Genomic DNA, 26536 nt, shown 5'->3' with positions numbered 1-26536 from the left:
TTAAAACTCCCGAGTATTAAAAAGTCCGGAATTTTTTTTCTTCCTAGATTCGTAGGACTGTCTATAACTTTTTCCAGGCGTCTATTTCTCAAATGTTTGAAATCTGGCTCAGACCAAACCATTTTGACCGATGTTTTGTGTCTTAAACGCAAAGTTTTGTTTCATCGATGTAATACTGCGTTTATACTTCGCGACTTTTTTTGCCAAATACTCGACTCATATTGTTCCACAACCACCGCATTCTCCTGATTGTGCTCCTTGCGACTTCAGGCGATACAAACTGAAAAGGCAAATGCGAGGATGCAATTTCCACACTATCGTGGTGATAAAAGCCGAATCGAAGATCTTTAAGGCTATAACAGATGAAGACTATTCCTTTACTGGAAAAAGCGTTGGCATAAGTGTGTTTTATCAGACGAGGATTTCTTTGGAGAGGATGAAATTGATTTGGAAGAATAAATAAACATTTTCACTTTACTTTTTGATCACAGCATCATATAAGTTGTCATTATTGTATAATCAAAACTACAAATGGTCATGTGGCAATCTCTCTGATGTTTCATAGTGCATTTAAAATCTAGTACTTTATAAATTCTTTATCGAAAATTGATTAAACACAAGTGACTTAAGACGAGCAAACGTAAGGTAGCGCGCTTGTTTACACTTTGCGCACACGTCAGCCGAGTATCCACACAGAAGCACTCGTCATGTGACACGGAGAATCTCAAATATCACGCTCACATACACTTTGCGCTGATGACTTGCACTTTTTAATTAATCAAAACATCATTTATGCAAGCTGCATATTTGTACATCGACCTCAATACTATCAATTAAATAGATTTTTGTAAACGTATAATATTAGAATAAACTAGTATCAAATTGAAGTCTCTTTATCCTTAAACTAAAATAAAGCCGAGAGTGTTGTGCGTATCCTGATCTGAGTCACCCATCCTGTCTTATCAACTAAATGTTGGTTTTTATTGTGATCATTTTTTCAAACAATTATACTAGTTAAATAGACTAGTATTTAATGGAATCAGTCGTTACCTTGCAGAAGTCCATCCTAAGACAAGGACCAATATTTAGCCACTTCTAGCTCTTTTAATCGGTGTAACATAACTCCTGAAGATGCTCCGTGGAGGGGTGAAACATGTGTTGAGTGATTTGGCGGTGGCAGTTGTGTGATTCACATTGTTTGCCGCATACGCATTTATCAGCGGGCTGGCGGGCGGTGCACTTTGTTGCACGACTACTACTGCATGTGCGGAAGTGGCTAAATATTGGGCCTTTTCTTACTTAATAGACTAGTGTTTCCCAACGGTGATCACGCCCCACAAGGAGGCAAATCAAAGTGGACTCGACACGAGTTTAACCCTTTCGCTTTAATATATAAAAATACAAATGTTTCATATGTTCGTAAGAATTTCAGGCAAAGGTGGTGCATGGCACCTAAAAAGTTGAAAACACTGCAATAGATTCTCAATCTGCTATTACGCTTTATGAAATTCTTTACTCACCACTTCGATTTCCTCATCATGAAATATGTTGTAATATTGCAAGCGGTCTAGACATCACGTCACTAATTTCACATCAAATTAGCTAACTGCTCTAACTAATTATTACATATTTGCATTACTTTTAATTTCCCGTTACATCGACAATGATCGAATTTATTAACTTGCTCTCTTTTTAAATAGTCGCAAGGAGCAATCTCTTTCTCTCTTACACACATGATTAAAGTATGAGAAATAAAACATTTACAATTTTTATTATTTCACACGATATTTGAATTATTATTGTTAAAATCTTTCATTTCATTGCCTAAGCGAGCCAGCAGTAATAACAATATACGCGTTCGAAAGCGCCGACGGCGAGGGTGGTCAGCTGCCGTGACGGAGGCAGGTGGTCTGCCACCTGACCTTAAATTCGAACTCACCTCCCCTCACTACCAGGCCCCGGTAATGTCATTCACTTGCTATATTTTATATTCGATGTTTGTCTCAAATATATAACTCTGTGGTACGCTAATATTTAACTTGTAACTGTGATAAATAAAAGGAACTGTGATATATATATATATATATATATATATATATATATAGAGAGAGAGAGAGAGAGAGAGGTAAATTAAATAAAAAATCTGTGATATTTCACTGTATAACTGCAATGATTGAAGATTAATGAAAGGTAATTAGAATGGAAGAGAAAAAGAAGATAGATAAGATAGATAAATAAAAAAAAACTGAAATAAATTAATAACAAAAACAAAATATCCCTGTTCCCACATATATAGAGGTGGAACGATACGTCCGCAAAAACGGGGACCATATTAATATGGATAGTTACAATGTTAGCGATAAAAATAAAAATAAATAATATAAGCCTGTTATACCTTTCTCCAAGCTTTTTTTAAAATTACAAAAACAGTTTTAATCTAGAGTAAAGGGTTCCTTAAGTTTTACCCTTTAAAGGCGAAGCATTGACTTCAGTTTCGTTTGTATTAAATAAGACTTTTCTTATTTTTACTAAAGAAATATGTATACAGAAACTACATTTCTTTACAGTGACTTTTTTACAGGACTGACACATGTCTTTGTATTGATTTATCATAAAATTTTCCTTTTAAAGGATTATAAAACTATAAAATAATAAAAAAAATACTTTACATATAACTTTAAAAGTCGATTGTAAAATTTACTAATGTAACCTAAGTATTTACTAGAATAAAAAAATCTTTATTTTAAGAAGCAACGCTGTATTGTTAGATCAGAAAAGGTGTCTTATATTTGAATACTTTTTTGCAATTTGGCATGATTAAAAACAAATTCCGATATCAAAATAAACAAAAACGAGCATCAAGAACAAAAACGTGACTTTATATTAGAATAATCAATGACATAGCAGAGTTAAGTTGTCGTAGATAAGACGCGTTATCGCAGTGGAAAACTTGTGCACTGCGCCACAGCATCCTTGCGGAATAGGCTGTGACCGACATAGTATACGGAAATTATAAATTTTTTTAAATTTAATTCATTAATATTACTATCCACATATGAGTCACAGAGATATAAAACCGCTAGATGGCGTTGTTACATCAAACTAAGTTTCATAAAACTCCATCTACCCACATTAAGCGTTTCACTATTATTTTTAAAGTACGAACAGCCAAGGAATGGAACAATTTGCCGGCGCCATTGTTTCTGACTATATCTTAGGAGTCTTCAAGTTTAGAGTGAATAAGTGTATAGTGGGAACGAGAGGAAAAAAAACTGCCACTAAAAATACATTTAATTTAGTTTTTTTATTATATAAAACAAATGTAAACCCACGTAATGATTTACTGTTAGTGTGCCTATTTAGAATATATAAATAAACGTCTATTGAATACATCTAACAAAGGCGATCGATGAATGCACGCTTGATAAAAATTGATAGGATACGGATATTGCTTCGAAAAGATCTCAAAGACCGGAAACGACGATAAACAATCAGGCATAAACCCGTCTCTTTCATGAAAATCTTCCATCAATCACTAGACAAAGCGCTTCACAAGCGTTTGAAATATAATGAACCGCCCACGGGCAGTGAAAAGACGCCTGGAACAGCCTGAATGCGGTGGAAGTAATAAATCAAGACAACGGGTAACGTCCCTCGATTTCCGTCCAACTAAACTTCGTTCGTTATTAACGACAATTTTAGACAGCGGCTCCAGAACTATGTTCACACACACACATATATATATATATATATATATATATATATATATATATATATATATATATATATTGCGATCTTCGCGGGTTCGATTTCTTGTGTTCGATCTCTTTGTGCATTAATTATACAGTATTGCTTTTCACAAACAAGTTTTACAGAGGATGGTCAGCGTTTACGTAGTATAATACCACACTGCAATCGCCAACCCGCCTACAAAGTGTGGCGATTATGGTATATCCCCCATAAATATGATTGGGAAAGGCCTATAGTCTGAAATATCGACAACGACTATTTAAAGCATTAAAATTAAAATATCTAATCAATTCAGGGGTTACTTTGCGGAAGTCCATCCTAAGTAAGAAAGGACTAATATACATCTACTTCCGCTATGTAGCAGTAGTCGTGCAATAAAGTGCAAGCCGTGACAAACGAGTACTGCACTCGGTGTTTGGCACTAATCGGTGTAACATTACTCCTGAGGATGCCCCGGGGAGGGGTGAAACACGTGTTGAGTGGTCGGTGGTAGTTGTGTAATTCGCATTGTTTGCCGCATGCGCATTTATCAACGGTCCGGCGGGCGATGCACTTTATTGCACGACTACTGCTAATTAGCGGAAGTAGCTGTATATTAGTCCTTTCTTACTTAAAATTTAAAGTCGAATCAAGATTAAACCTTCACGAAGACTTTACATCTGTTCATAAGACCTTCGGCGAGGAAAAACTGGTGAGGATGATGAGAAGGACGATGCAACTATCCCCATGAACACAACTCTACCTAGAGCTTTGCTCTGATTCACATGTCGAGATAGGGAGAGAGATAGATGGAGCTAGTATCGCCTCCCTATTTCGCGACAACTACACTGTACATTTCTTGAGTATTGTAAAAAAGTGTGAAGCAGATATATGTACAATAAATAAGAATAAGACTCGATACTAGACCCTAAGGGTCTTGCAGGAAAATTAAAACTGTGATAAAAATTATATAAAAAGCAATACTCTAAAACAAATCCGTCATAGGTAATATAAAATTGTGTTTAGGGAATATGGACGAAGAAAGAAAGACGATGTCTGGAAGAAGATTTACAAATAAAGATAGAACACGTGAAGCACAATAGAAAGGCATAAAATATATTGTGAAAAAAGAAAGGAGTACGTTAATAAATATTAAATAACCTGCGAAACTTATTTACCTGAAAAGGGAGATACGAGTGGTCCCTAAAAACTGGCAAATACTCTATTAGAACACACGTAGAATATAAGAATGTGTTTGTATCACTATATCACGTCACAAGGACTTAAAACTTTCTATTTCTGATAAACATTTTGCAGGTTAACTGTTATTCAAATTTAAAAACCTAACTCATTACCGAAAGCTTTACGTAATTTCCGTGTGCATTTTTTAAAAGCTCCCCTGCAGTACTATCGCACCCCCAAGTGCAAATACACGAACATATGTTCCAGCAAAACTTTAGAAACGTATCAACAATAAGCGTCAAGCGTCGACTAAACTGAATAAGTTTTATGCATCCACATTGCACAAGCTTTTCCCATATGCAAACATTTGTTTATTAAAAACTACTTACTATTCAAATTATTAATTTGTTATGAACTTAAATATTACTTTTTTATATACGTAATAACAGACAACTTTGTCAATAGGGTCATTTGAAGGCTCTTGATGAAGGCTGTATACGACTTGCCCTATTAGAAATGTTAGGGAGAGGCCATGTCTAGCAGAGGTCATTCTATGGCACATATAACATAACCTTGGATGAACCTAAGGATGCAAGAGAGTCCGTCCTCAAACTCTTTGGAAAAGTTGCACAATACGTAATTAATAGGAATAAAACATAGTTAAACATAAAATATTGTAAGTCTTATTATATATTTAATCTTATTAAGATAGATTTATTGAATTTAAAATAAAAATCTGTGAAACAAATTGATGTACATGAGAGAAATAAATAAACTAAATAAAGCTGTCATACTGCAATAGAAAATACAACTGAAGTAATTGAGGATGGATGAAAGGAATAGAATGATTGAGAAAGGAAGATGGAATTATGGAATGATAGAAGGAAGAAAAAAAGATATTGTGAAGTATAGAAGACGAGGACGAAAATAAAAAATTCATGTGAAATAAATTGTTAAGGAATAAAAAAACCCAGTTCCCAACAAAATAGGGGTGGAAGGAGAGGCCCAATAGCGGAGGCCTCAAAAAAACATAACCTTCGTTATAACATCATCATATCAACGTCCACTTTCACTGCAATACTTGTTCCTCCCCTTCCCCCAAATGTCGCCAGCGACTTCCATCAACAGTCATAATATATTTTTTATAATGGTTTGGTTCCAATTGGCACACAATACACTTATATCAAAATAATTACATACCGAACAACGATGTTACATCACACACATATAGAAGAAGATGTAGAGAAAAAGAAGAGAAGAGAACACACCGTGGAGGCAGGCGGTTTCCTCGCCCTCAGCGACATGTAGGCGCGATCCATGGACACTCCCGGGCACAACATCACGCGGCGCCGGGTGCAGCGGCACTGTGCTCGCCACACACCAACACACCTCCGTATTTTTTAACCACGACTAGGTAACCATATATTCTAGTTATCCCGGACAAAGCAAGGTGCATTGTCATATATAAAAGTAATAATATATATTTGACCGAAGAGAGAATGTAAAGCTAGAAAATTAAAGCTTTATTATTTAAAACTAGCTGTGCCCCGTGACCTCTTCCATGTTAATTTAACAAAAAAAAACCAGTTCATTTTGTAATTTTTTCGTTTTAATTATATGAGCCGGACATGAATTTCATAATTTACATAAATTCTAATGCTACCCATAACTAGAAACGTCATCATTCGTTCAGTGTTTTCGTGTCAATTCAAATAAGCACGAACTGTCACGGCGATATTTGAAATTCATTGGAATGACAGTGGCGCCATCTGTCATAAAATTGGTCACACGGACTTAGAAATTTTCGTGAGTTCATGCAAAACAACTTTGCTAAAGCATATCACATGATTAAATGCATAGTTTACGATTCTATAAAGGATATACAGACAAACATTCATTTATATATATATATATATATAGGTTATATATTACTTATCCTCCTCCTACCTGCATCCTCTGTCTGATTGAAGATGTATAATAAGGAAATTAATTGAATTAATCGAATAACCGTTGAAATCAAAATCAATTCTGTATTTAAATTTAATCTTTTAACTATATGTACCTTTACCGTACCTTACTATTCTGTCAATAATTCTTTTATAATACATGCACAAGCCTTTAATAAGGCTTTATTTCCAATCTTACTTCATTTAAAACAGTAATATTCATTAATAGTACATCTACAATATCTAAAGCTTGGAAATTAATGTCTTACTACAAAAAAAACCTCGGAATTTGTTGTCTGCATATTATGTTACGGAACCCTCTTTTCAGATCAACCGTATGAAACAAATGTAACTTTAAGTTGAAATGCCATTATAGGGAAGAATATAATTCTATTTTATATCAAATTAGTTTTCTCTGCCATTATTTTCATGGTATATACATATGGAGACATGATTCTTAGTGAATTCTAGCCAAAGCATTTCAATAATTAAGATTAAAAAATTGCCGAGACATTAATAATCATGTCTGTGATATCCGCAACATTTTATCTCTAATTATATTTACACGACGCCATAGATATCCAATTTAATTCTTTTTTAATTTCTTAATTACGTAAAAATTTTGTCCTATATTTTTACAACATAATCATGGTCACTCTAACCCACGCCCCTCATGCTAGCAAAGCGACCCTCTACATACCGACACATACGATTCGTACAAACCTGACTCATCATTCGCACACGTGACTCATTGGACAACCTACCCAAACACAATGCAACAAGGTGCATTATTGTTAAAATAACCGCGATGATTAAACGCACCAATTGACTAATTCATAGGAATCCACAAGCGCTATTGCTTAGTACTAAACACTAAACATTATATGGGATCGCCTTTACAGTGTTTTATAACTAGCGATCGGAATATATGGAGCGTATTTTGTTATATTATTAATAGTGCAAGTAACTATTGTCATTTGTCTTGCCCAAAAATATCTATATGAGGATATACCATATTCGCAACCTGGTAAGAAATGCCCATGTGTCGACTCCACAGTACAGACTTTTCATCACTTACTTAGACATTGCTCCCGATTCGAATCCAAAAGACGTAACCACGTGACCTTATGTGAAAACCTTAATATACCTCCGTTCAACTTACCGGACCTTCTCAAGAAAAAATCTATATCAGAATCTTTTGATGAGTTCGCCCGGCACATTGTCCTAAACCTCAAGGCATTTAACGGTCTGTAGCGCTTGGGCAGCGACTTGAAATAAAATAATGTACCAACTAAAACTTCCAAATAGTATCGTTAATATGTATAAATTTTAGCTGTATTTACCCATAAGAGATAATTGTGTAAGAAAAATTGTAAAAAATTATAAAACGCTGTCGTGCCTCGCAGCTGGGAGAAGAAAGATCCGTATCAAATAGCGGCAACCCTCTCCCAACTGTCTGCGTTTGGTAAAAGCGAAAAAAAAATATTGTAAAAAAACACTAGCGATACAAATTAGAATTAATAAAAAAGGTCACCACTCCTATTTTAAGATGCTGAATGTATTTTATCTCTATCTTTCTTTTCATACATCGCCTTTACTTCTTTCGCCTTCTAGGGTTGTACAATTTTTACGTATATCATTTTTATCATGTGTTCAATTCATTTATTCTTAATTAATGTTTATTTTATCTCTTGTTTATTATTTTCATTATTATTGTTCAATTTTTTATTTACTTATATAAATACTAGCTGATTCCGCAAACGTTGTTTTTCAAAAAAAATATTTTTAATTTTCAATTTAAAAATAAGGGTTGATCGTAGAGGGGTGAAAATTATGGTTGTATGTATTTTTGTATATTGTATCATAAAAAAATAAAAACAAAAAATTTCGTCAAAAATATAAAAAAAATTTTTAAGGGTGAATAACCATTATCACTTAGGGGTATGAAAAATAGATAGTAGCCGATTCTCAGACCTACTAAATACGCATATAAAATTTGGTAAAAATCGGTCAAGCTGTTTCAGAGGAGTTCAAGTTCGAAAACCGTGACACGAGAATTTTATATATTAGATATAGGGTGGGCCAAAAATTTTGCAAATAGCAACACTTGATTTCTCCAAAACCGTGAGAGTAAGCCAACGGCGAGACGGAGCACATCTCGACGTACATCGTCGTACATTTTTAAAAAATAAATTTTAATAAATGATAATTACGGTAAATAAATCATAAACAAAATAGCATTTGAAGTTTTATTTCTACGCATGTTTCAAAAGTGCAAAAATTTATGGCCCACCCTATATATTGATTTTCATTGTTTTTCCTATTACATTTTTTTATAATTCCAAAAAGGTTTAGCTACATTCTTCTTTACTCACCAAAGAGGTTATATATATAATTTCCACCTTACATTACACACAAGAATACACCAACACAAGAAGTGCATCAACTACTCAGCCGAAAAAAAATGTGACCTTATTTTTACTGTTTTGTTCATCCTTAACTTTTAGTTATACCTTAACATAATTACGACCAGAACTGCTTACAGCTACAGTAAGTAAATATATAGAAGAAGATTTTATAACGGATGAAATAAAAAGAACGATAGATACTATGGAGGAAGAAAGAGGAAAACTGTAAATTAAGCAATATTTCATATTATCTCGTTTTACGCCCCCTGTGTAACATATAATTTTTATATTAAAGCAAAAGGATTGAAATCCATTTTTGAATTGCTTCCCTTAACAATCAAATTGCCCCACGTTGGGAAACCTACTGTAGAAGAAGAACTTTTCTTTACTCACCAAAGAGGTTATATATAATTCCCACCTTACATTACACACAAGAACACAGTAGTTCCGCGTATCATAACCGTTGCTCGGTCACGAGTTAAATTTAACCGCGTGAATAAGTCCGTATAAACACACCGCCCTCACAATAGGAACACCCCGCTAAACAACGCGGCGGTAACGATCGAGGTAATGCACGCTTTTAAATGTAATCATATACAGGATGATTTGTTACAGGTGTAAAAACTCTGAACGAGTCGAATGTATTGCATATTTGTATACAAGCTTTCATTTATTTTTCTATGTCAATGCGAAATGCTAGAAACTTCTTACAGTGCAAAGTTCTCGGGGATATATATTAAACAATAATTAATCTTAATATGTAGTAATCAGGCTGTATATTATATATAATAATGCTATAGAAAGAAATAAAAATGTAAATATTGCAAATAAATAGATAATAAAGACAAAATAAAAGCAAAATAATATATAATACTGTGATATAAATAATTATAGAATCTAAGTAATAAAAATGTGATATAAAATAACAATGTAATTTAAGAAAATGTAGAAAGAAATGAGGATTGAATGAAAGGTGACATAGAGCAAAAGCGAAAGGCAGTAGAATTGTGGAATGAAAGAATAGACCGAAAGACAATTTAAAGTATGAAAGAAGAGAAAGAAAAAAAAGTTCTGTGAAAAATTAAATAAATTTGCCCAAAAAGTCCCTGTCCCACAAAAGATAGGGGGTACGAGAGGCCCCCAATAGCGGGGGCCATAAAAAAAAATTATATATATACAGACATTTATTGACGAGCAATATATTTAGCATTTTAAAGCCTATAACCATTATCCTTTATAGTACATATATAGCTCAAACAAATTAAATCGATAAATTTAACAGCGGTTGAATAGTTCGGAATCGATTTTTTTTATTTAAACTCAAAACGATTACTAAATCCGATTTTAATAGCAAAATTACTTGCTCCATGATTCGATATTAGCTTGACGATTTTTTGTGGGACAGCTTGCATATATTTCATAGGATAATTTAAAAGTCTAATTAATGGAGTGATATGGGACCGCAAATGAGTCCCATGTACCGGATTTAATCTCCGTAGCGCTCCTGTAACGAGAGTACAAAACAATGTAGTCCAATTAAAACCAACATGGCGGAACGGCGAGAGATACAATTAATTGGCGGCCGACTTCCTGCGCCTGCGACGACCGTCCAATTAAACTGCCGCACCGCTAATGTACACCATTACACCCCTACCATCGGCTCTAATCTCGAACGCGAATGCAACTCGAAAATAGTTCACACCTAACAAGTTGTCCCGATAGATTACACAGTCTGAACTCATTCGCCTGTCACATTTATAAATAAAAATAATCGTAACATACTTGATAGTAATTATTTTATTTGTCGATTAAATGTAAAATGAATAAACTCATTTTGTGATTTATAAATACTAACCGATAAAACTGTCAATCACTTTAAATTCCCAGCTAACTGTCAAATAAACTGAGATAGACTTTACAAAATTCAAAAAATGCATACGCATTACATTTCCCGAAAATTGTAAAGCTGTATTTGAATTTTATTTTTCACCTACAATGCCCTTAGCCTTCTACAACGTATTGGGAAACTTTAAAATAATAAGAATGAAATGCCTTCAGCATTCGCAAGTTATGGCATATAGCACTTAGGAAAACAGAGATGCATTTTGTACACACACGATCCAAATTAACCTGAGCAAGTTTATTTTTATTTATTTTTTCTTCGGAAAACACAACGTACAGCTAAAATAAATAACAATAAAATAATGTGAATCTAACAAAGTCACTAAAGTTTTCCCAAATATATATAAAAAAATATAAAATATTACATAGTGTCACAGTATTTGTCTACATATTTTTTTTAAATATTCCTTCAATGCTTACTAATAAATAAATAAAAATGAGAGTAAAATAAACGTAACATTTAAAATAAACGAATAATTCAGTATTTAGTAGTTTAAACTTACAGTAATATTTAATTTAACTATGAAATATATTTAACTTTTATCTCAATTTTCAAATCAGCGCCCTAAAATATATCATTTTTTATAATCTACTTTTCACGTGAGAAACGATGGTAGAAAATTAGTCCAAGTCTTATAGTCTAAGTTTCAATAAAAACAAAAAACAACATATGGTAACATACCAATGTTGAATTGGATTCTCACTGCATAAAGAATGAACATACCTGGAACAAAAAGTATTACATTAAAACTGTAGCACTGAAGAGGCAAATAGGCACAAGAACATACAAGAGACATACAATTACAACATGAATAAATACATTTAAATAACTTTTAAGTTAAACGGTTTTTTGATACCCATATTATGATGGTTGTGGAAAAATATGTACCTAGTCCGCCATATTGGAACGGAGTCCATCTTGGATTTTAAATTTTGACATAATCATCGTGTTTTACTAGTGTAGCCCTTCCATTTGATACCCAAATTGAGGGGGTTAAGGAAAAATACGTAATCCGTCATTTTGTATCGGCGGCCATCTTAGATTTATAATGTTATTGATTTTATTATATTGTATTGTCATCTAAATTAAATGTGTGTACCAAATTTCAGATCAATCTGACAAAGGGAAGGTGCTTAAATTTCAATTTCTAGTTTTGATCCAAATAAATTCCGTACGGGTCGAACTAAATAAAACCGTTTCATCAGTGCAGTGTCCTTCAGACGGAAACACAGTAACATTTTTTTAAATGTAAAAACTATAAAATAATCCTTATATATTTTCTTACATGTCGTCAAAATTAAACTGATAATGATAACCAAACAGAAATAAAATACATCAAAAAGTTAAAAAGTTTTCTGTAAGGATAACTTTATAAGAAGCATACTGCATATTTAAATAGCGTAGTTTGTTTTTCTAACTAAGGGTATGAACCAGCGGTACATCAGCAATACATTTAAACCAGGTAATGAAACAAACAGTTCGTTCCGCTAATTCTCCTCCCAGCGCGTACGCTTCCCGGAGTATGATCCTCTAAACCAGTGATTCCCAAAGTGGTCTATATCGACCCCTAGTGGTCTATGACAACCTGCAAGGGGTCTACGTCAGCAAAAAAATCCGGGGGTCCATGAAATGAAAATGGCGGTCCACGATAGTGCATCTCAACACATACACTGATAGTACCTATTTAATTACATCATGCTATCTTGTAATATCAAAACATTTACATTATTTATAAAAGTACCTATGAAGTAAAAAAAATATTGCTTATGATATATTATTTATAGTTTATTTTATGTTTATTTAATGTTATGTATATTTTACATAACAGATATAAAATTTTATTTTGAGAAGTTTTAATTTAAATTCAATTAATAAATTTATAAATTAACATGTGTTTTTATTTTAAGTTTTTAACACTAAACTTCACTACAGTTAGAAATTTACAGGAAATCAATATCAGGTAAGTAGGGGGTCTACCCAACACGGAAAACATGGCAAGGGGTCTACGACACAAAAAAGTTTGGGGAACTCTGATCTAGACCTTTTAAGACGTTATACTGTTCGCCTAATGTAAGATTCTACGAAACAAGGTGAGCTAAAGAGAGCTTCTGTTCCGACGTGGTTAATTCATATTATAAGTGTATAGATCAGATAACTCGCTATAAAATATACAATTAAGGTTTTTTATAACGATAGTTTAATATGTGATATACTCGAATGAAAAAAAAATTGTCGAGTTCCAATAGTAGGGTATTCAGATAACGTTTGTTTATGCTAAGCTCTAATACGCTTCCTGTCTTCTCGAAAATAACTCACGGGCAACACAGGCACTCTGATACTTTTCTACTTTTTAAATAACTTCCTTATATCCCAGAAAAATCAACTCTTTATCTCACAGATCATTCAAAGAAAAACATCGACATCAATTAGTTTTTTTCCGTAGTAATCGCTCGGAAAATTGCGTAGTTACGAATGAGCAGGTATCGCGACAAAAGAACGACTTCCGTGAACAGATGATTAGATCCGTAAACACCATTGAAACATTTAATGGAATCAGGCGTTATTTTGCGGTAGTCCATCCTAAGTAAGAAAAGGACCAATATTTAGCCAAACACAGAGTCTGCCACTCTGTGTTTGGCACTAATCGGTGTAACATAACTCCTGAAGATGCCCCGTGGAGGAGTGAAACACGTGTTGAGTGATTTAACGGTTGTAGTTGTGTAATTCGCATTGTTTGCCGCATACGCATTTATCAGCGGGCTGGCGGTGCACTTTGTTGCTCGACTACCACTGCATGTGTGGAAGTGGCTAAATATTGGATCTTTTTTACCATTGAAACAATTATTAAAGCTCTCAGTTAACCATCACCATTTACAATTATCATCATTATTTCAGCCGTAAAACGTGAAACCTTCTAATAGGACCTGATTTTCTTATAGTACGTCTTAGGTACAGAGGGACTATATTAGAACACCATTTTTTTCACAAATTTTATTATTCGCATTCACTTATACTTCACAAATTCTTGCATTTCTTTAAATTTTCCTCACTTCATTCATCACCTCACTTCAATAAGACCAATTAGATGCAGCTTGCATTCAGTACCTACCAACGATCTCAACGTAATCATCTGGTTGGAAGTCGTACGCCGAGCTTGCCGTTCCGTGGTCTCCGATCCAATACCTTAAGGCCCTAGTGGTCATATATTCTGCGTACTATGTGTCAAAATAAACAATAATGTACTACATCCATTCTTCAACATAAACGTTTTAAAAAATTTAAATCTAAATTGTCAATCTTGCCAATTATCTAAGATGAACAGCTACGTAAGTATAAGAAATTAAGTCCATATTTATATTTTTGTATATCACCAAAAAGTTTATAAGCGCTCACGTAAGAAAGAGATAGCTTTATATTACTGGCCACCGCAGCCACATTTTTTTTTATGAAACAAAATATTATTGCGCGTTCTAATTCGAAGGCCGATTTGAATGTCACCATCAGTGATATTTCAGTATTTGGATTAAAATTTTAAATTTAGACACTGTATACACAAAATAATCACCACATTGATGATCATCAAGAAACAACGAATACATACAGAAGAGGTCTACCATCATCACACCTATAACGCGTATAAATTAAAATATTTTTCTAATAAAAACTGTACTTTCGAAAGTGGCCCAGATGGACCCTGAGAGTCCACAAAAGACAACAGAGGTCTATATAGACATGACAAATAAAGTTGGGGTTCAAAATTTGCAACCAAGGGACCACGTAAATTAAACTGTTTTTTATAGTGAAGAACTAAAATTGTAGAATAAAACGGTTGAATGAAATCACTGTTTTCATTGTCTAAATTTATTTTTTAAACATCTACTCAAGTGTAATTAATTGATTATTTAACATTATTTATTGAGCCGTATCGCAATTTTTCAAATTTAAATTTAATTTTCACATATTTTTCGAGTTTTGCGTTAGTAATATAGCTGTAAGAGTTCCACCAGATAAATTTATATAACGTCTATTAGAAAAAAGTTTGACGACCTCTGGATTAGATGTAACACTAGTGTCACAAAAATACACGTCTGCTACACTTCCATTAAACGGTCGTTGCTTGATAGCGATGTCATAGATGAGCCCCGTACGGGTCGAACAGCGTTCCCACGGGGTCACTAACGACCCGCCCACCATTGTCGCGCCCCATCGCCTGTTATGTCCATTAAGACCATTACACGATCTCATGTTTATGTACTCGTGTCATTGACTCTTAACCTTAAGCATACATGTGTACATTTCAAAAGAAAAGTTCTAGAAGCATCTAGAAAAAAGTACATTTCCAGAAACAATTACAGAAAATCACTTTTCTTCTTCGGTGCCTTTTTATTTCAAACATCCGGAATCAACAGCGTAATTGTCTTCAAACATTTTTATATATATTTTTTTTACTTTTTATATTTGACAGTTTGTGTCGCTAAGCGTCCTACATGTGCTTTTGTTTCGGGTCAGTCTATTGTTACGCGTCAATATACTCTTACCGAGTTTTATGAAATTATATTTAAATAGCCATCATTTGAATTTATTTAATCCTTTATACAGTTCACACGCTCGCCAACAAATTGGTTAAAACTTTATAAGGGCGAAAGTAAAGTCAGGGATCAACAACCTTTTTAATCAACGAGCCAATTTAAATCTAATTTTTTTTTGCAACACAAAAAAGAGATTTCATGTACAAATTCTATTATAAAAAACAAACATGAAACTTACTTACTTGAAAAAAGGCAAACAATTAAAATTAATTAGTAAACAGAAGTTTGGATCTCTAACGATACAAGCTGATAAATATAAGTCGCAATTAATGGGGTTACACTTGGGGCTGTATCACCCAGTCATGATCTATGGTCATTTTTGATTAATTGTTACGGTTTAGTATGTAATACCATTTTATTATTATTAATTTTTTTTAAAACATAGATGAGAGATATTCGATAAAATAAATTCAATTTTAGAAACACTTGGCGTAACGCATTTAAAACCGGCTGCGTATGGCTTGTTAGTTAGCAAAAAGCTTTTAATATCTTTTACACGTATTTTCAAATTTATTTTTCTATTTGTGTGCGAAAGACAAATAACTTCGTCTCTTTAACATCAGTGTAGTATTCTTTAATACAATAATATACTATTTTTAAATATATTTTATTAATATTGGTTTTAAATCTCTGTAATGACAGATTTGAAATTGTGGAATTATATCGTACATATATACCTTGTATCATAAATCCGTGAAATCTGCAAATGCCACTTGATTAGTAAAAGAAAAAAAAACTTTAAAAAATCATATTAGAGTTTTACACAAGCTCTGATTTAAAATCGATATGAAATTTCGTAATAATGTATCACAAAACATACTAGGAATGGAATAAATTACAAAACGTTATATAAACAAAAATGCGACGATAGCTGAGGCAGCAAAGTCAAGGCGCATGCGGGCGAAGCTGACTCAGAACGCGCTGAACGCCATTAATTGGGCAATCCTACTCACTTCCTGCTTCAGAGAATTGTATATTTAGACAATACCAGCTGAAGCATTTCGTACATTATTTTTAGTTATTTTTTAAGATTATTTTGATACATGAGTAATTATTATCGGATGTGAGCAACCTTTTTACTCAATCGGCCAATTTTAATTTTGAAATGACATGGCTAGCCGCACATAATGTAACACCCATTAATAATCTAAAAAAAACTCATTATAATAAATAATATATTAAAAAAATAAATTTCATGTAGAAATTCAAAACAAATAAATCGCATGGCATCGTGTTCATTGCATATTTGAACAAATCGCCGACGAGTGAGTTATAGGGAGAAAGAGTGCATTGCCTTTGATTTGGAAAAGAGAAAAAAAAGTTGGGATTGTACACAGCTAAATTAAAATATAACATATAGTTAAAAATAATAGTTATAAAATGAATTTTTGGATTATGTGAACATAAATTAAATATAAATGTAAATTCCCAAGACAATAAAGAAGGTGTATCACTTAGAAAAGCGTGCAAAAAATCGTGTAGAAATATATGCAACACATGATAAATTTCAGGATACGTTCCATAACTTAAAAAATCACGTGAAATGAAATATTATATTTTTTCAACAAAAAAAAAACCGTGCAAAAGAAGTAAAGATAAAATCCGTATTACACAAGTATTTATAAAACAAAAACAATTCATTTTTATTACAAAAAAAACAGTATTCCACCAATTGTATTTTGTTGCTGTATAGATAAGCTTCTGTAAAATACAATGTCGAAATAAGAATTGCTAAAAATTTTACGAATTCGTGCTAGAACGAAATATTCGTGTATAAAAAGTACACTTATTCTTACTGGCAAACTGAATTATTTAAAAAAAAAATCGTGTATAAAAGAGTTGGGTGGATACATATGTATTGTAACAAAATTAACTTTTTTTGTATAGGTATTAAAATATTAATAATTTGGTGACCATATGAATGTATTCTCCACTGTAACAAACATATCGTATGACAGTTTTTGCAATAATTTAAATAGAATCAGGCGACCAAAACAAAACTGAACATAACTGTACAATGTTTACAAGAGGAACGGCCGGTGCCCCACGCCTGAACTTTATGATCAAAAATATTGTGACGTATACCAAACTATATCACATACAGGCCGCTTCATAAATACATTCGAGTTAAATAATAGTTTGGTGGTGTATTCCCGATCATACTTCACAAATATCTTACACAAGGTTGTTAAAATATTTTAATCAGATATATAAATATATTTAACCCTTAAATGCATGACTTTTATTTATGCTTTTAAAAAAAATATTTATCTTGCAGATAAGTACACTAAAATGAAGGGCAAAAAAAATGTATATAACATTTTTTAAACTTACTTTTTAAAAAAAACCTTATGTTGCGTATATACAACACTATGCATTTACTCTCTCATTTTACGTTTAAGTGGTATGTTGCAGTTTTACATCATTATGCATTTAAGGGTTAAACAAATCATCGTCCAAAAGTTTCACAACCTATTTTATGCCATGTTCCATTTAAGTCTTTCTAAAATTTTTACGTCCCCCTATATAATTTTGTGTATGTTTTTCTATTTTTCTCCTTTCTTTCTTCACCATTTACCATTTCCTCTTTCCTTGCATCCTTTACATTTTCATCAATTCAATCCTAATCTTCTTTCACACATCACCCTTTTTCCTTCATCTACATTCCTGGTAACATTTGGTTTTTCACAGATTTTATTAATTTTACTTTTTTTATGTGATTAGCAATTTTTTATAGTCAGGCTTTACCCGGCCTTTTATATTTATTATTTAGTTTTATTTATCTTACTGATCTACCTGTTTGCAAAGTCGCCTGTGAGGTAAATGACACTTTCTTCATTTATATTTTTACCCATTTTCACGTTGAAATCAATGCGTAGTCACTACACCGCAGATTGGAATGGAATATATACTAACGACCTATAATATTATTTACTAATTGAATAGAATTCAGCTGAGGTGAGTCAATTGGACGCGACTATAAATGGAAAAGCACAAAACAAACGCACATTCATTGTTAATCAATGACTAACCGCCATAGATAAGTTACGCATTCGTTTATTTAAACACGCTAACTTTGTTGATGTTTTCCTAACTTAGCTATGTATCATTATCATCAGTTCAACTATACGAAGTTAACTGCTGGATATATGCCTGCATACAGCCTTCGAATGATCTTAACAAAGACGCCTATCCATGCTACAACAACCATCGATTGCATTTGTATTTTATGGCCACCGCAAAGGCAAGGATTGCATACTTTTTTGTAGAACCTTCAACGAAGCATGAAAACATATATAAAAAGTCGAATGATATCTATAAAGTCTTTTGCAGCTTATGGCGTAAATAATAGAAAATGTAATTTCACCTTTAGATACAGAATAAATATCCATAGATTTAAAACATGTAAAGCGGTAAATTTATATCTATACTAGCTCATCCCGCAAACATTGTTTTGCAAAAAAAAAAGTTTTTAATTAACAAATAAAAAATAGAGGTTGCTAATAGAAGGGTGAAAATTTAGAGTTGCATGTTTTTTTATATGCTGTATCATAAAAAATAAAAACAAAATATTAAAAAAAAATTAAAGGTGAACAACCCTTATCACTCAGGGGTATGGAAAATAGATAGTAGCCGATTCTCAGACCAACTGGAGTACGGTAACTAACATAGTATCATGGAAACTTTATATATTAGATATTGCAGCTCATTCGACATTAGTTTTAGAGCTTTTACTCTACTTCCACCAATCAACCTGTATTATAAAATCATGATTCTGAAATATGATATAATAATGTTCTTCTATTATAATGCTACAGGCTATAAACTTTTAACAGTGGAAAGTTTGCAGGGACAGATGGTAAACAATAATTATTTTTAAAATACAGTTACGTCTTTTTATCATTTCTGAAACCATTGATTTTTAGAAGGGTTCACCACAAGTAAATTAAAATCGAAAGAGGTATGCATTCACCCCGTATAAGCTTTTATATCTTACTACAATCATCCTGTATACATAACATGGCACAAGTCATAACGAATTTTCAAATTCAAGAACAATTATACGTAATATAGAACATTAATTTGTTCAGTTCGAATGAGACAATTGCAATTTAGCTCATCTTGTGCGTGGTTAAATGCATTCCTTATTTTTCCTCCTTGTTACAAATTAATGTCTACATTCCTTTATCATTTGTTTCTGCGGCATATGGCATGTTTTCCTTCGACATTTTTAGACCAGACACGTCTCAAACTGTCAGACTTTTTTTTACTACTAGCTGATCCCGCAAACGTTGTTTTGCAAAAAAAATTGATATTTTAATTTACAAATAAAAAATAAGGGTTGATCGTAGAGGGGTGAAAATTTATGGTTGTATGTATTCTTGTATGCTGTATCATATAAAAATAAAAACAAAAAATTTCGTTAAAAAAAAACAATTAAGTGTGAACAACCTTTATCACTTAGGGCTTATAGAAAATAGATAGTAGCCGATTCTCAGACCTACTGAATACGCATATTAAATTTGGTAAAAATCAGTCAAGCCGTTTCAGAGGAGTTCAAGTTCGAACACCGTGACACGAGAATTTTATATATTAGATAAATCGAATAGTATAACAATGGACTCTTCCGTCTTCTTTAAAGCAAGTGAACATTATGAATGAATAAAAGTGAAGATTTAAATAAATGAATTTCAGTATCTGGTCAACCACTTCATCGTATCATTCAACTATAGGACATCCATTTCTGATTTTTTTTTAATTGCCCCCACTATTGGAGACCTCTCGTACCCCTAATTAGTTGGGATCAGGGTCTTTGTTTACAAATAAGTTTTTCAGATTTTTCCTCTTTATTCTTCACTCACTGTCATACTTCTCAATTTCTTTTATTCTTACCTTATTTCCATCACAATATCTTTCATTCCATCTTGCTTTCACTTCCTTCCTTTTATCATCTTATTACTCTTAGATGGCTAGGTATATTTTTTTTCTTTATTTTATTATTTACATATTCTATTTTTTTATCACAGTTTTCTTTGGGTTGTGCTTTTTTAAACATTACTACAATCCATTTCTGATCATAAGATTCCAACATGACCGATTCGCTCGTTCAATTGATGGTCGTTGGCTGAAAGGATCTCGATAGGCGACCACGAGCAGGTGATGGCGTGGGATATTACCCCACTAGGTGGACTGAAGACATAAGTCAAGGTTACTGGAAGTTACTGTATGCGCAAGATCAGTTTTCGTGGCGATCTTTGCTGGAGGCCTATTCCTTGTAGTAGGCATCCATCAGCTGAAAAGAAGAAGACCGGTTTTAACCAGCATCTTCTGACTTGGTCTGCGATGTGATATTATATTAAAACCTTTTTACACATTGACGAATTTAAAAAAAAATACAAACTCACGCACGTCTCAAATTCAAAACGTCTCAAAGTCTCAATTCACACTTGAAATCAATTCCAATACATCACACGAACATTGTTATTTTAGGCCACCTTGTTAATAAATTGAATAATATTACGTTTTCCTCGTGCCCCTGATTCACAATGCTGCGGGGTCAACGACATTTACAATTGCGGGAACGTTCCAGAATAAAATGCGTCTCAATTAAGATGGTATGGATAATGTTGATTATAGATGTGCTCTTTAGCTGACGCCATTTGTTTTCTACCCTACAATTTTAACGAGGGTAGGTTGCTTTTTTTAGATGAAAACGAAAGTATCTAATCTATTAATATCGATATATCAATTACTCACGGTTTTAAAGAAAATCAGTAGTGTGTGGCGAATTGGCAGGTTCAAGTGGCAGTATTCACGCTACAATACCCGGCGATAAATTTTGCACATCGACCTTTGGAAAGAGACAATCGGCAAGTTTCGGCTTCGTAGAGCATTATCTCTGTCCAACACTACTTATGTGACGTTTTGTCAGTCGTTGATTTCGTGCGACAGCTAATTTAAGGATGTCTGTATCTGTATTGAAAGTTTGTTGAAATCATCAAAATTATAATGATAATATAGTGATATGTACATAGCTGACATCGCTCTCTATTAAAACACACCACTAAGGCTATTCCTTAGAAACACATAAATTACATTCTAAATTTTTAATATGACTTTCGTTACGGTTAAAAATACGTAAATATTTACATAATCCTGGAATTAATCAAAGCCCATGTATATATAGTAGATAAAACTTATATATACACGTATTAGAAGGCGGTCATATCGAAAATTCTTTCAGACAAAATAGTACGTTATCTGTAGCACAAAGACACAAACATGTTCAATCGACCTAAATACATCTTAGTACATCGATATTAAACTCAATTTTTCGTCGAGACAAATCAAAATATCGCACGGGTTCAACGGCAAATATCCGGGACACCGGGATTGTCCCAAATATAACATTAAAATTGCAATGAAGGAGGAAGCGCAAATTTGGGACGGCTGGGTGATCACATTAGCCTAGATTATCCGACGAAATTGTGAAGTATCTCCGTGTGTATATTTTCTACAGATTTTTAAAGCTAACCTAGATATCCGTATAACGTAACTAATTCAGACGTTTTTTATTTAGGCAGTTACAAATAGATTACAGTAATTTATGTCAGAAGCTGTTAATTCAGACGGCGCCGATAGATGGCGCTAGTAGTGGATTGCCTCGCGCTATCGTTTGTCGTTTGGTAATCGCTTATAAGAGTACCCACATGTTTAGAACTAATCGAAATAACAACTAAGTCACATATAAAAGCACAAATACTTTGCCTCATCTCTTTCTCTGCCGTTACATGCACCTGCATCTTCGGAGACCTTCAAACATAGCGCCTTGCTGGGATTGACATACGTTCTTGAGTATATAGCTGATGAGAATACAATAAAGACAATCCATATAAAACAATTTGGACACCTGATTTACTCTCGGAAAATGACAAACCATTAATAATCCCAAATAGAGATGTTACTGGGTTTCTTTCGCCATTTCCACCAGCGTTCACACTTTCCCAACTGATAGTAATGTCAGGCAAGAGAAATCGACAAAGTCCAAGTTCTACTCTAAGCGTGACACATTACGTAGTCTGCTTTTTGCAGAGCATACCCAAGCGAGCTAAAAGCTAGAATACCCCTCCAATGACGGGAGACTAATAGCCATGCTACCTATAACCAGATCTAAGCTAAACACACTTTGCGTTTTGCCCATCAAGTCCACGGAATCCGTAAACACCAGTAAAGTGTTGTCTTACATACATTTACGGAGTGACGTTCAGTAAAACAACATAATATTTATATCACTGATATTCGTTATACTAAACGCATGAATATATATACTTTCATCTAACGCTAAACAGGTATGGAGAGAGCTTCAATCTTAATATGTAGCTTCTAATTAGATTGTTTTTGTTTTGTATAAATTCTGTCATATTTTATTTGTAGAACGTCCACAGCTAGACCATTGGTCTCTCTTAAGACCGGATGGAAGGGTGATGCATCCAGCGTCTTGCTACAACCTTAAACAGGCCTATCTGTCTACCTTAGGTAGACGTCATACGCTTGTCGGTTTTTTTTATTGACCTCTGCTATTAGGGACCTCCTCTTCCACCACTATTTCCTTATTTTTATTTCCATTCTCTTCTTTCATTCCTCACAATATCTACCTTGCTACTCTTCTACAATTACGCTTTTTCGTAATCTACACATCAAATTATTAGCCTGTAAACTTTTTAGAATATTATAATATTACAGTAACCCGTCAGTTATGCATAGACTTACATTTCAGTTAAATATACCGTGTTAAGGATCTTTAGTTTCACGGTTAAATAAGTTTTTAACTATTCGGCGCAACACCGCTAGGTGTAATTGCGGTGACCATAAATTCAATATTTCAGGAACATTTTTTTAAACTACTTATGCCTTCTAAAAAGTACAAATAATTTTCGGTGCAGAAGTCTACCATACGGTCTGTTATTACAATAAGAGTATCTTGTTTCTCAGACATATAATATACTCGTAGACCTATAATTAATCATCCTGTGTATGTTTCAAAGGGGTGAATGTATAAATCATTTGTTAGCAAAAAGCTTTAAAGCAGTATTTTACAACCTTTATTTATATCCTATGCTCTAACTTAGCCTTTCAAAAATTCTTATGCTTCCCTATGTAACAAACATAATTTTTATGTTAAAGTAAAAGGCAAACTATTGTAGAATCGACTTTCAAATTGCCCACCTTAACAATCGAATGGCTCACTTGTGGGGTGTGGGCACCACATAGGAAACACTGCTTTGAAGCAATTTCCAATAAGCCTGTACAAAGTTATCAATCCGAAAATACATACGTCAAACATTTAACATATTATTTTATTGCAAAACGCGTTTCACCGAATAATGTCTCTAATCGACATTAATGCCCGCTTTTTAAAGCGATGTTCTTCGCTACTACTTTTTCCAGGAATACCCTCGATTTCCAATAAGCACATGCAAGAATACCCACACTTAATTTGAAATAAATTGGATTAGTTACTTCAATAATTATGACTTTAACGACGTTTATAGGCAGCGAAAATATTTTTTTAGCAAATTCTTTACATTGAATTTTTAATAAAGTGACCATACATGCTCGAGGTCGTCTAGAGAGCAATGGAGACGGCTATGCTTGGAGTTTCGTTGCGAGATCGAATCAGAAAATCATCTGAAAAGGCAGTGAATAAGGCACATCGCTCTGAAAGATTCTTGGGTGCCAACCACGAGTCGGTAGACGCGTCGTAGGTATGCCCACCACTGGGTGAACCGACTACATAGAAGATCGCTGGAATATACTGAATGTGAGCAACGAAGAACCAGTCATCGTGGCGATATTTTGGGGAAACCTATGCCTTGCAAAAGGCGTCCATCGGCTGAAGGAAAGAAGGAGAAGACTATACATGAGAAGCAGTAACCCAACAGTAGAGGATTGAGACTTGCGATCATAAATCGCTGGTTCGATTACCGAGATAGTCTTATATATAATTCACACTGTTTGCATTAATTATAAGGGATTGCCACTATTATAAATACAAATGAAGATTCCAAAGAATGGGTAGCAGCGTTCTTTATGTACCATAATGTTTTACTGCAATCGCCAACCCGCCTGCCAAGCGTGGCATATTATTTATATTTATATATATATATACCCAATAGATATCTTTTGGGTGCGACCTATGCTTTGTATTTTTTTAATCGACCCCGGTATTAGGGGCCTTTCACTCTCCTCTATCGTATTTATAGAACAAGGTAATACAGTGTTATTTATAACAAATAATATCCATTATTGATATACATATTTAATTTCACATTATATCACAATTAAACAATTTTTGCCTATGCTCAACGACATGTACTCTATCTGAAAGATTTGTATATACTTATATATAACAATGACGTATGTAAAATAATAATTTTAATTTACTTTTAACTAGATCAGGATTATCCGCGTATAAATAAGTATATGCACACCCTACTCGCAACTGTAACGCACGTGTCGAGGGCAAAGCCCCAATGCCGGTGCGCGACAGAGACGACATGACAGCCTCCCCAATGAGTAATAGAGAGGGTTGGTGCTAGCGCGTTATCTCACGACACCTGCAACAATTTTAATAAACACAGCCTACAGACGAGTGACATTTACAAGAACGACACCGTTTGTTTGAGAATGTGGCATGATGGCATCCACTTTTTATATACGGCCGGGACAAGATGGGAACTCATCTTAGAGTACAGTTTTCAACCAGATAAGACCAGACCAGGGTTGCACCCTTGAAGCGCTTGTCAAGTGACAGACCTGCTGAGGGAACACATTGACGATTCGTGAATCTATTCTTTTCGTAGAAATATAGCTTAGGTAACCTTAAAGCTTCACGATTTCATAATCCAATTTAATAAATAACACAGGCCTACACGAAGCCTTTTAAACACTCTTCTACTTCAACCTTGGAAAAGCTGTAAATATCCAAAAGCTAGCAACATTTATACAGAATGTATACATACACATAATCAATACATTTGTTTTTTTTAATACTTTTACACAGAGGTATGCAAAGTGTCCCACAAATCAACGTCAAGTAAAATGTGATTGAAAAAAAATGTGTATGATGTATTTTTTTAATTATTGCCACCGATAATATTTCATGGTTTTTAATATCCCTGAGATTATTATTTAATTAACATGGCTACAAAACCATAATCTTATAATTTATTCAGCCAAATCTTAGTGAATTACCCTTCTAACAGATTGTGCCAAAGTAATGTCATTGTGAACTTGCCTTAAAAAATTGCCAAAAAGCAACTAATTCTCTATATATCTACATCATAAATGTCAAAGCGCGGTGACATGGCGCCATTTATAAAAGTTAAGACGCGTTCACATTATGACATTACTTTTGCGCCACCTGCTATAAACAACAGACAAAAGATCAAGTTGCAATGGCCTCATTTAAAATAAAATTGGGTTTTTTGTTAAACCATATAATTAATATTATAACTACTTTGCACTTAACCGACCGTGTTGAAAGTACTGCAGTAGACACACATTTAATTTTATAGAATTAACTTACCCATATCAGAATTCAGTATGACATTTATTTATGGGACACCCTGTATATACTTACACGTCGATCAATATTCTAATGGAGGATTAAAATGATTATTAATCGATTCTAATGAATGTACGCGATACAATGGCGCGGAGACGTGTCCGGAAGTGCGATGATTCGACGGAACTGTTCAATGCCGCGCAATGGACAGC

At 33.5% G+C, this 26536-nt stretch overlaps 1 protein-coding gene across 1 annotated transcript in view; it reads right to left on the bottom strand.

The window, feature by feature from the left end:
- Nucleotides 1-26536, bottom strand: part of LOC137920442 (regulator of G-protein signaling loco-like) — a 62474-nt gene that overhangs the window by 511 nt on the left and 35427 nt on the right. The window contains exon 4 of the mRNA XM_068763808.1: nt 6180-6275. Within this exon, the coding sequence (XP_068619909.1) occupies nt 6180-6275 (96 nt within the window). The remainder of the gene's footprint in view (nt 1-6179; nt 6276-26536) is intronic.

The sequence above is a fragment of the Battus philenor genome, unplaced genomic scaffold (genome assembly GCF_028537555.1).
Source record: "Battus philenor isolate CCGP_79_NKW_IND1 unplaced genomic scaffold, ilBatPhil1.0.hap1 SCAF_18, whole genome shotgun sequence".
NCBI classification, from domain to species: Eukaryota; Metazoa; Arthropoda; class Insecta; order Lepidoptera; family Papilionidae; genus Battus; species Battus philenor.
Note: the sequence above shows the minus strand (reverse complement) of the source record. Positions and strands in the feature narration are given on the sequence as shown.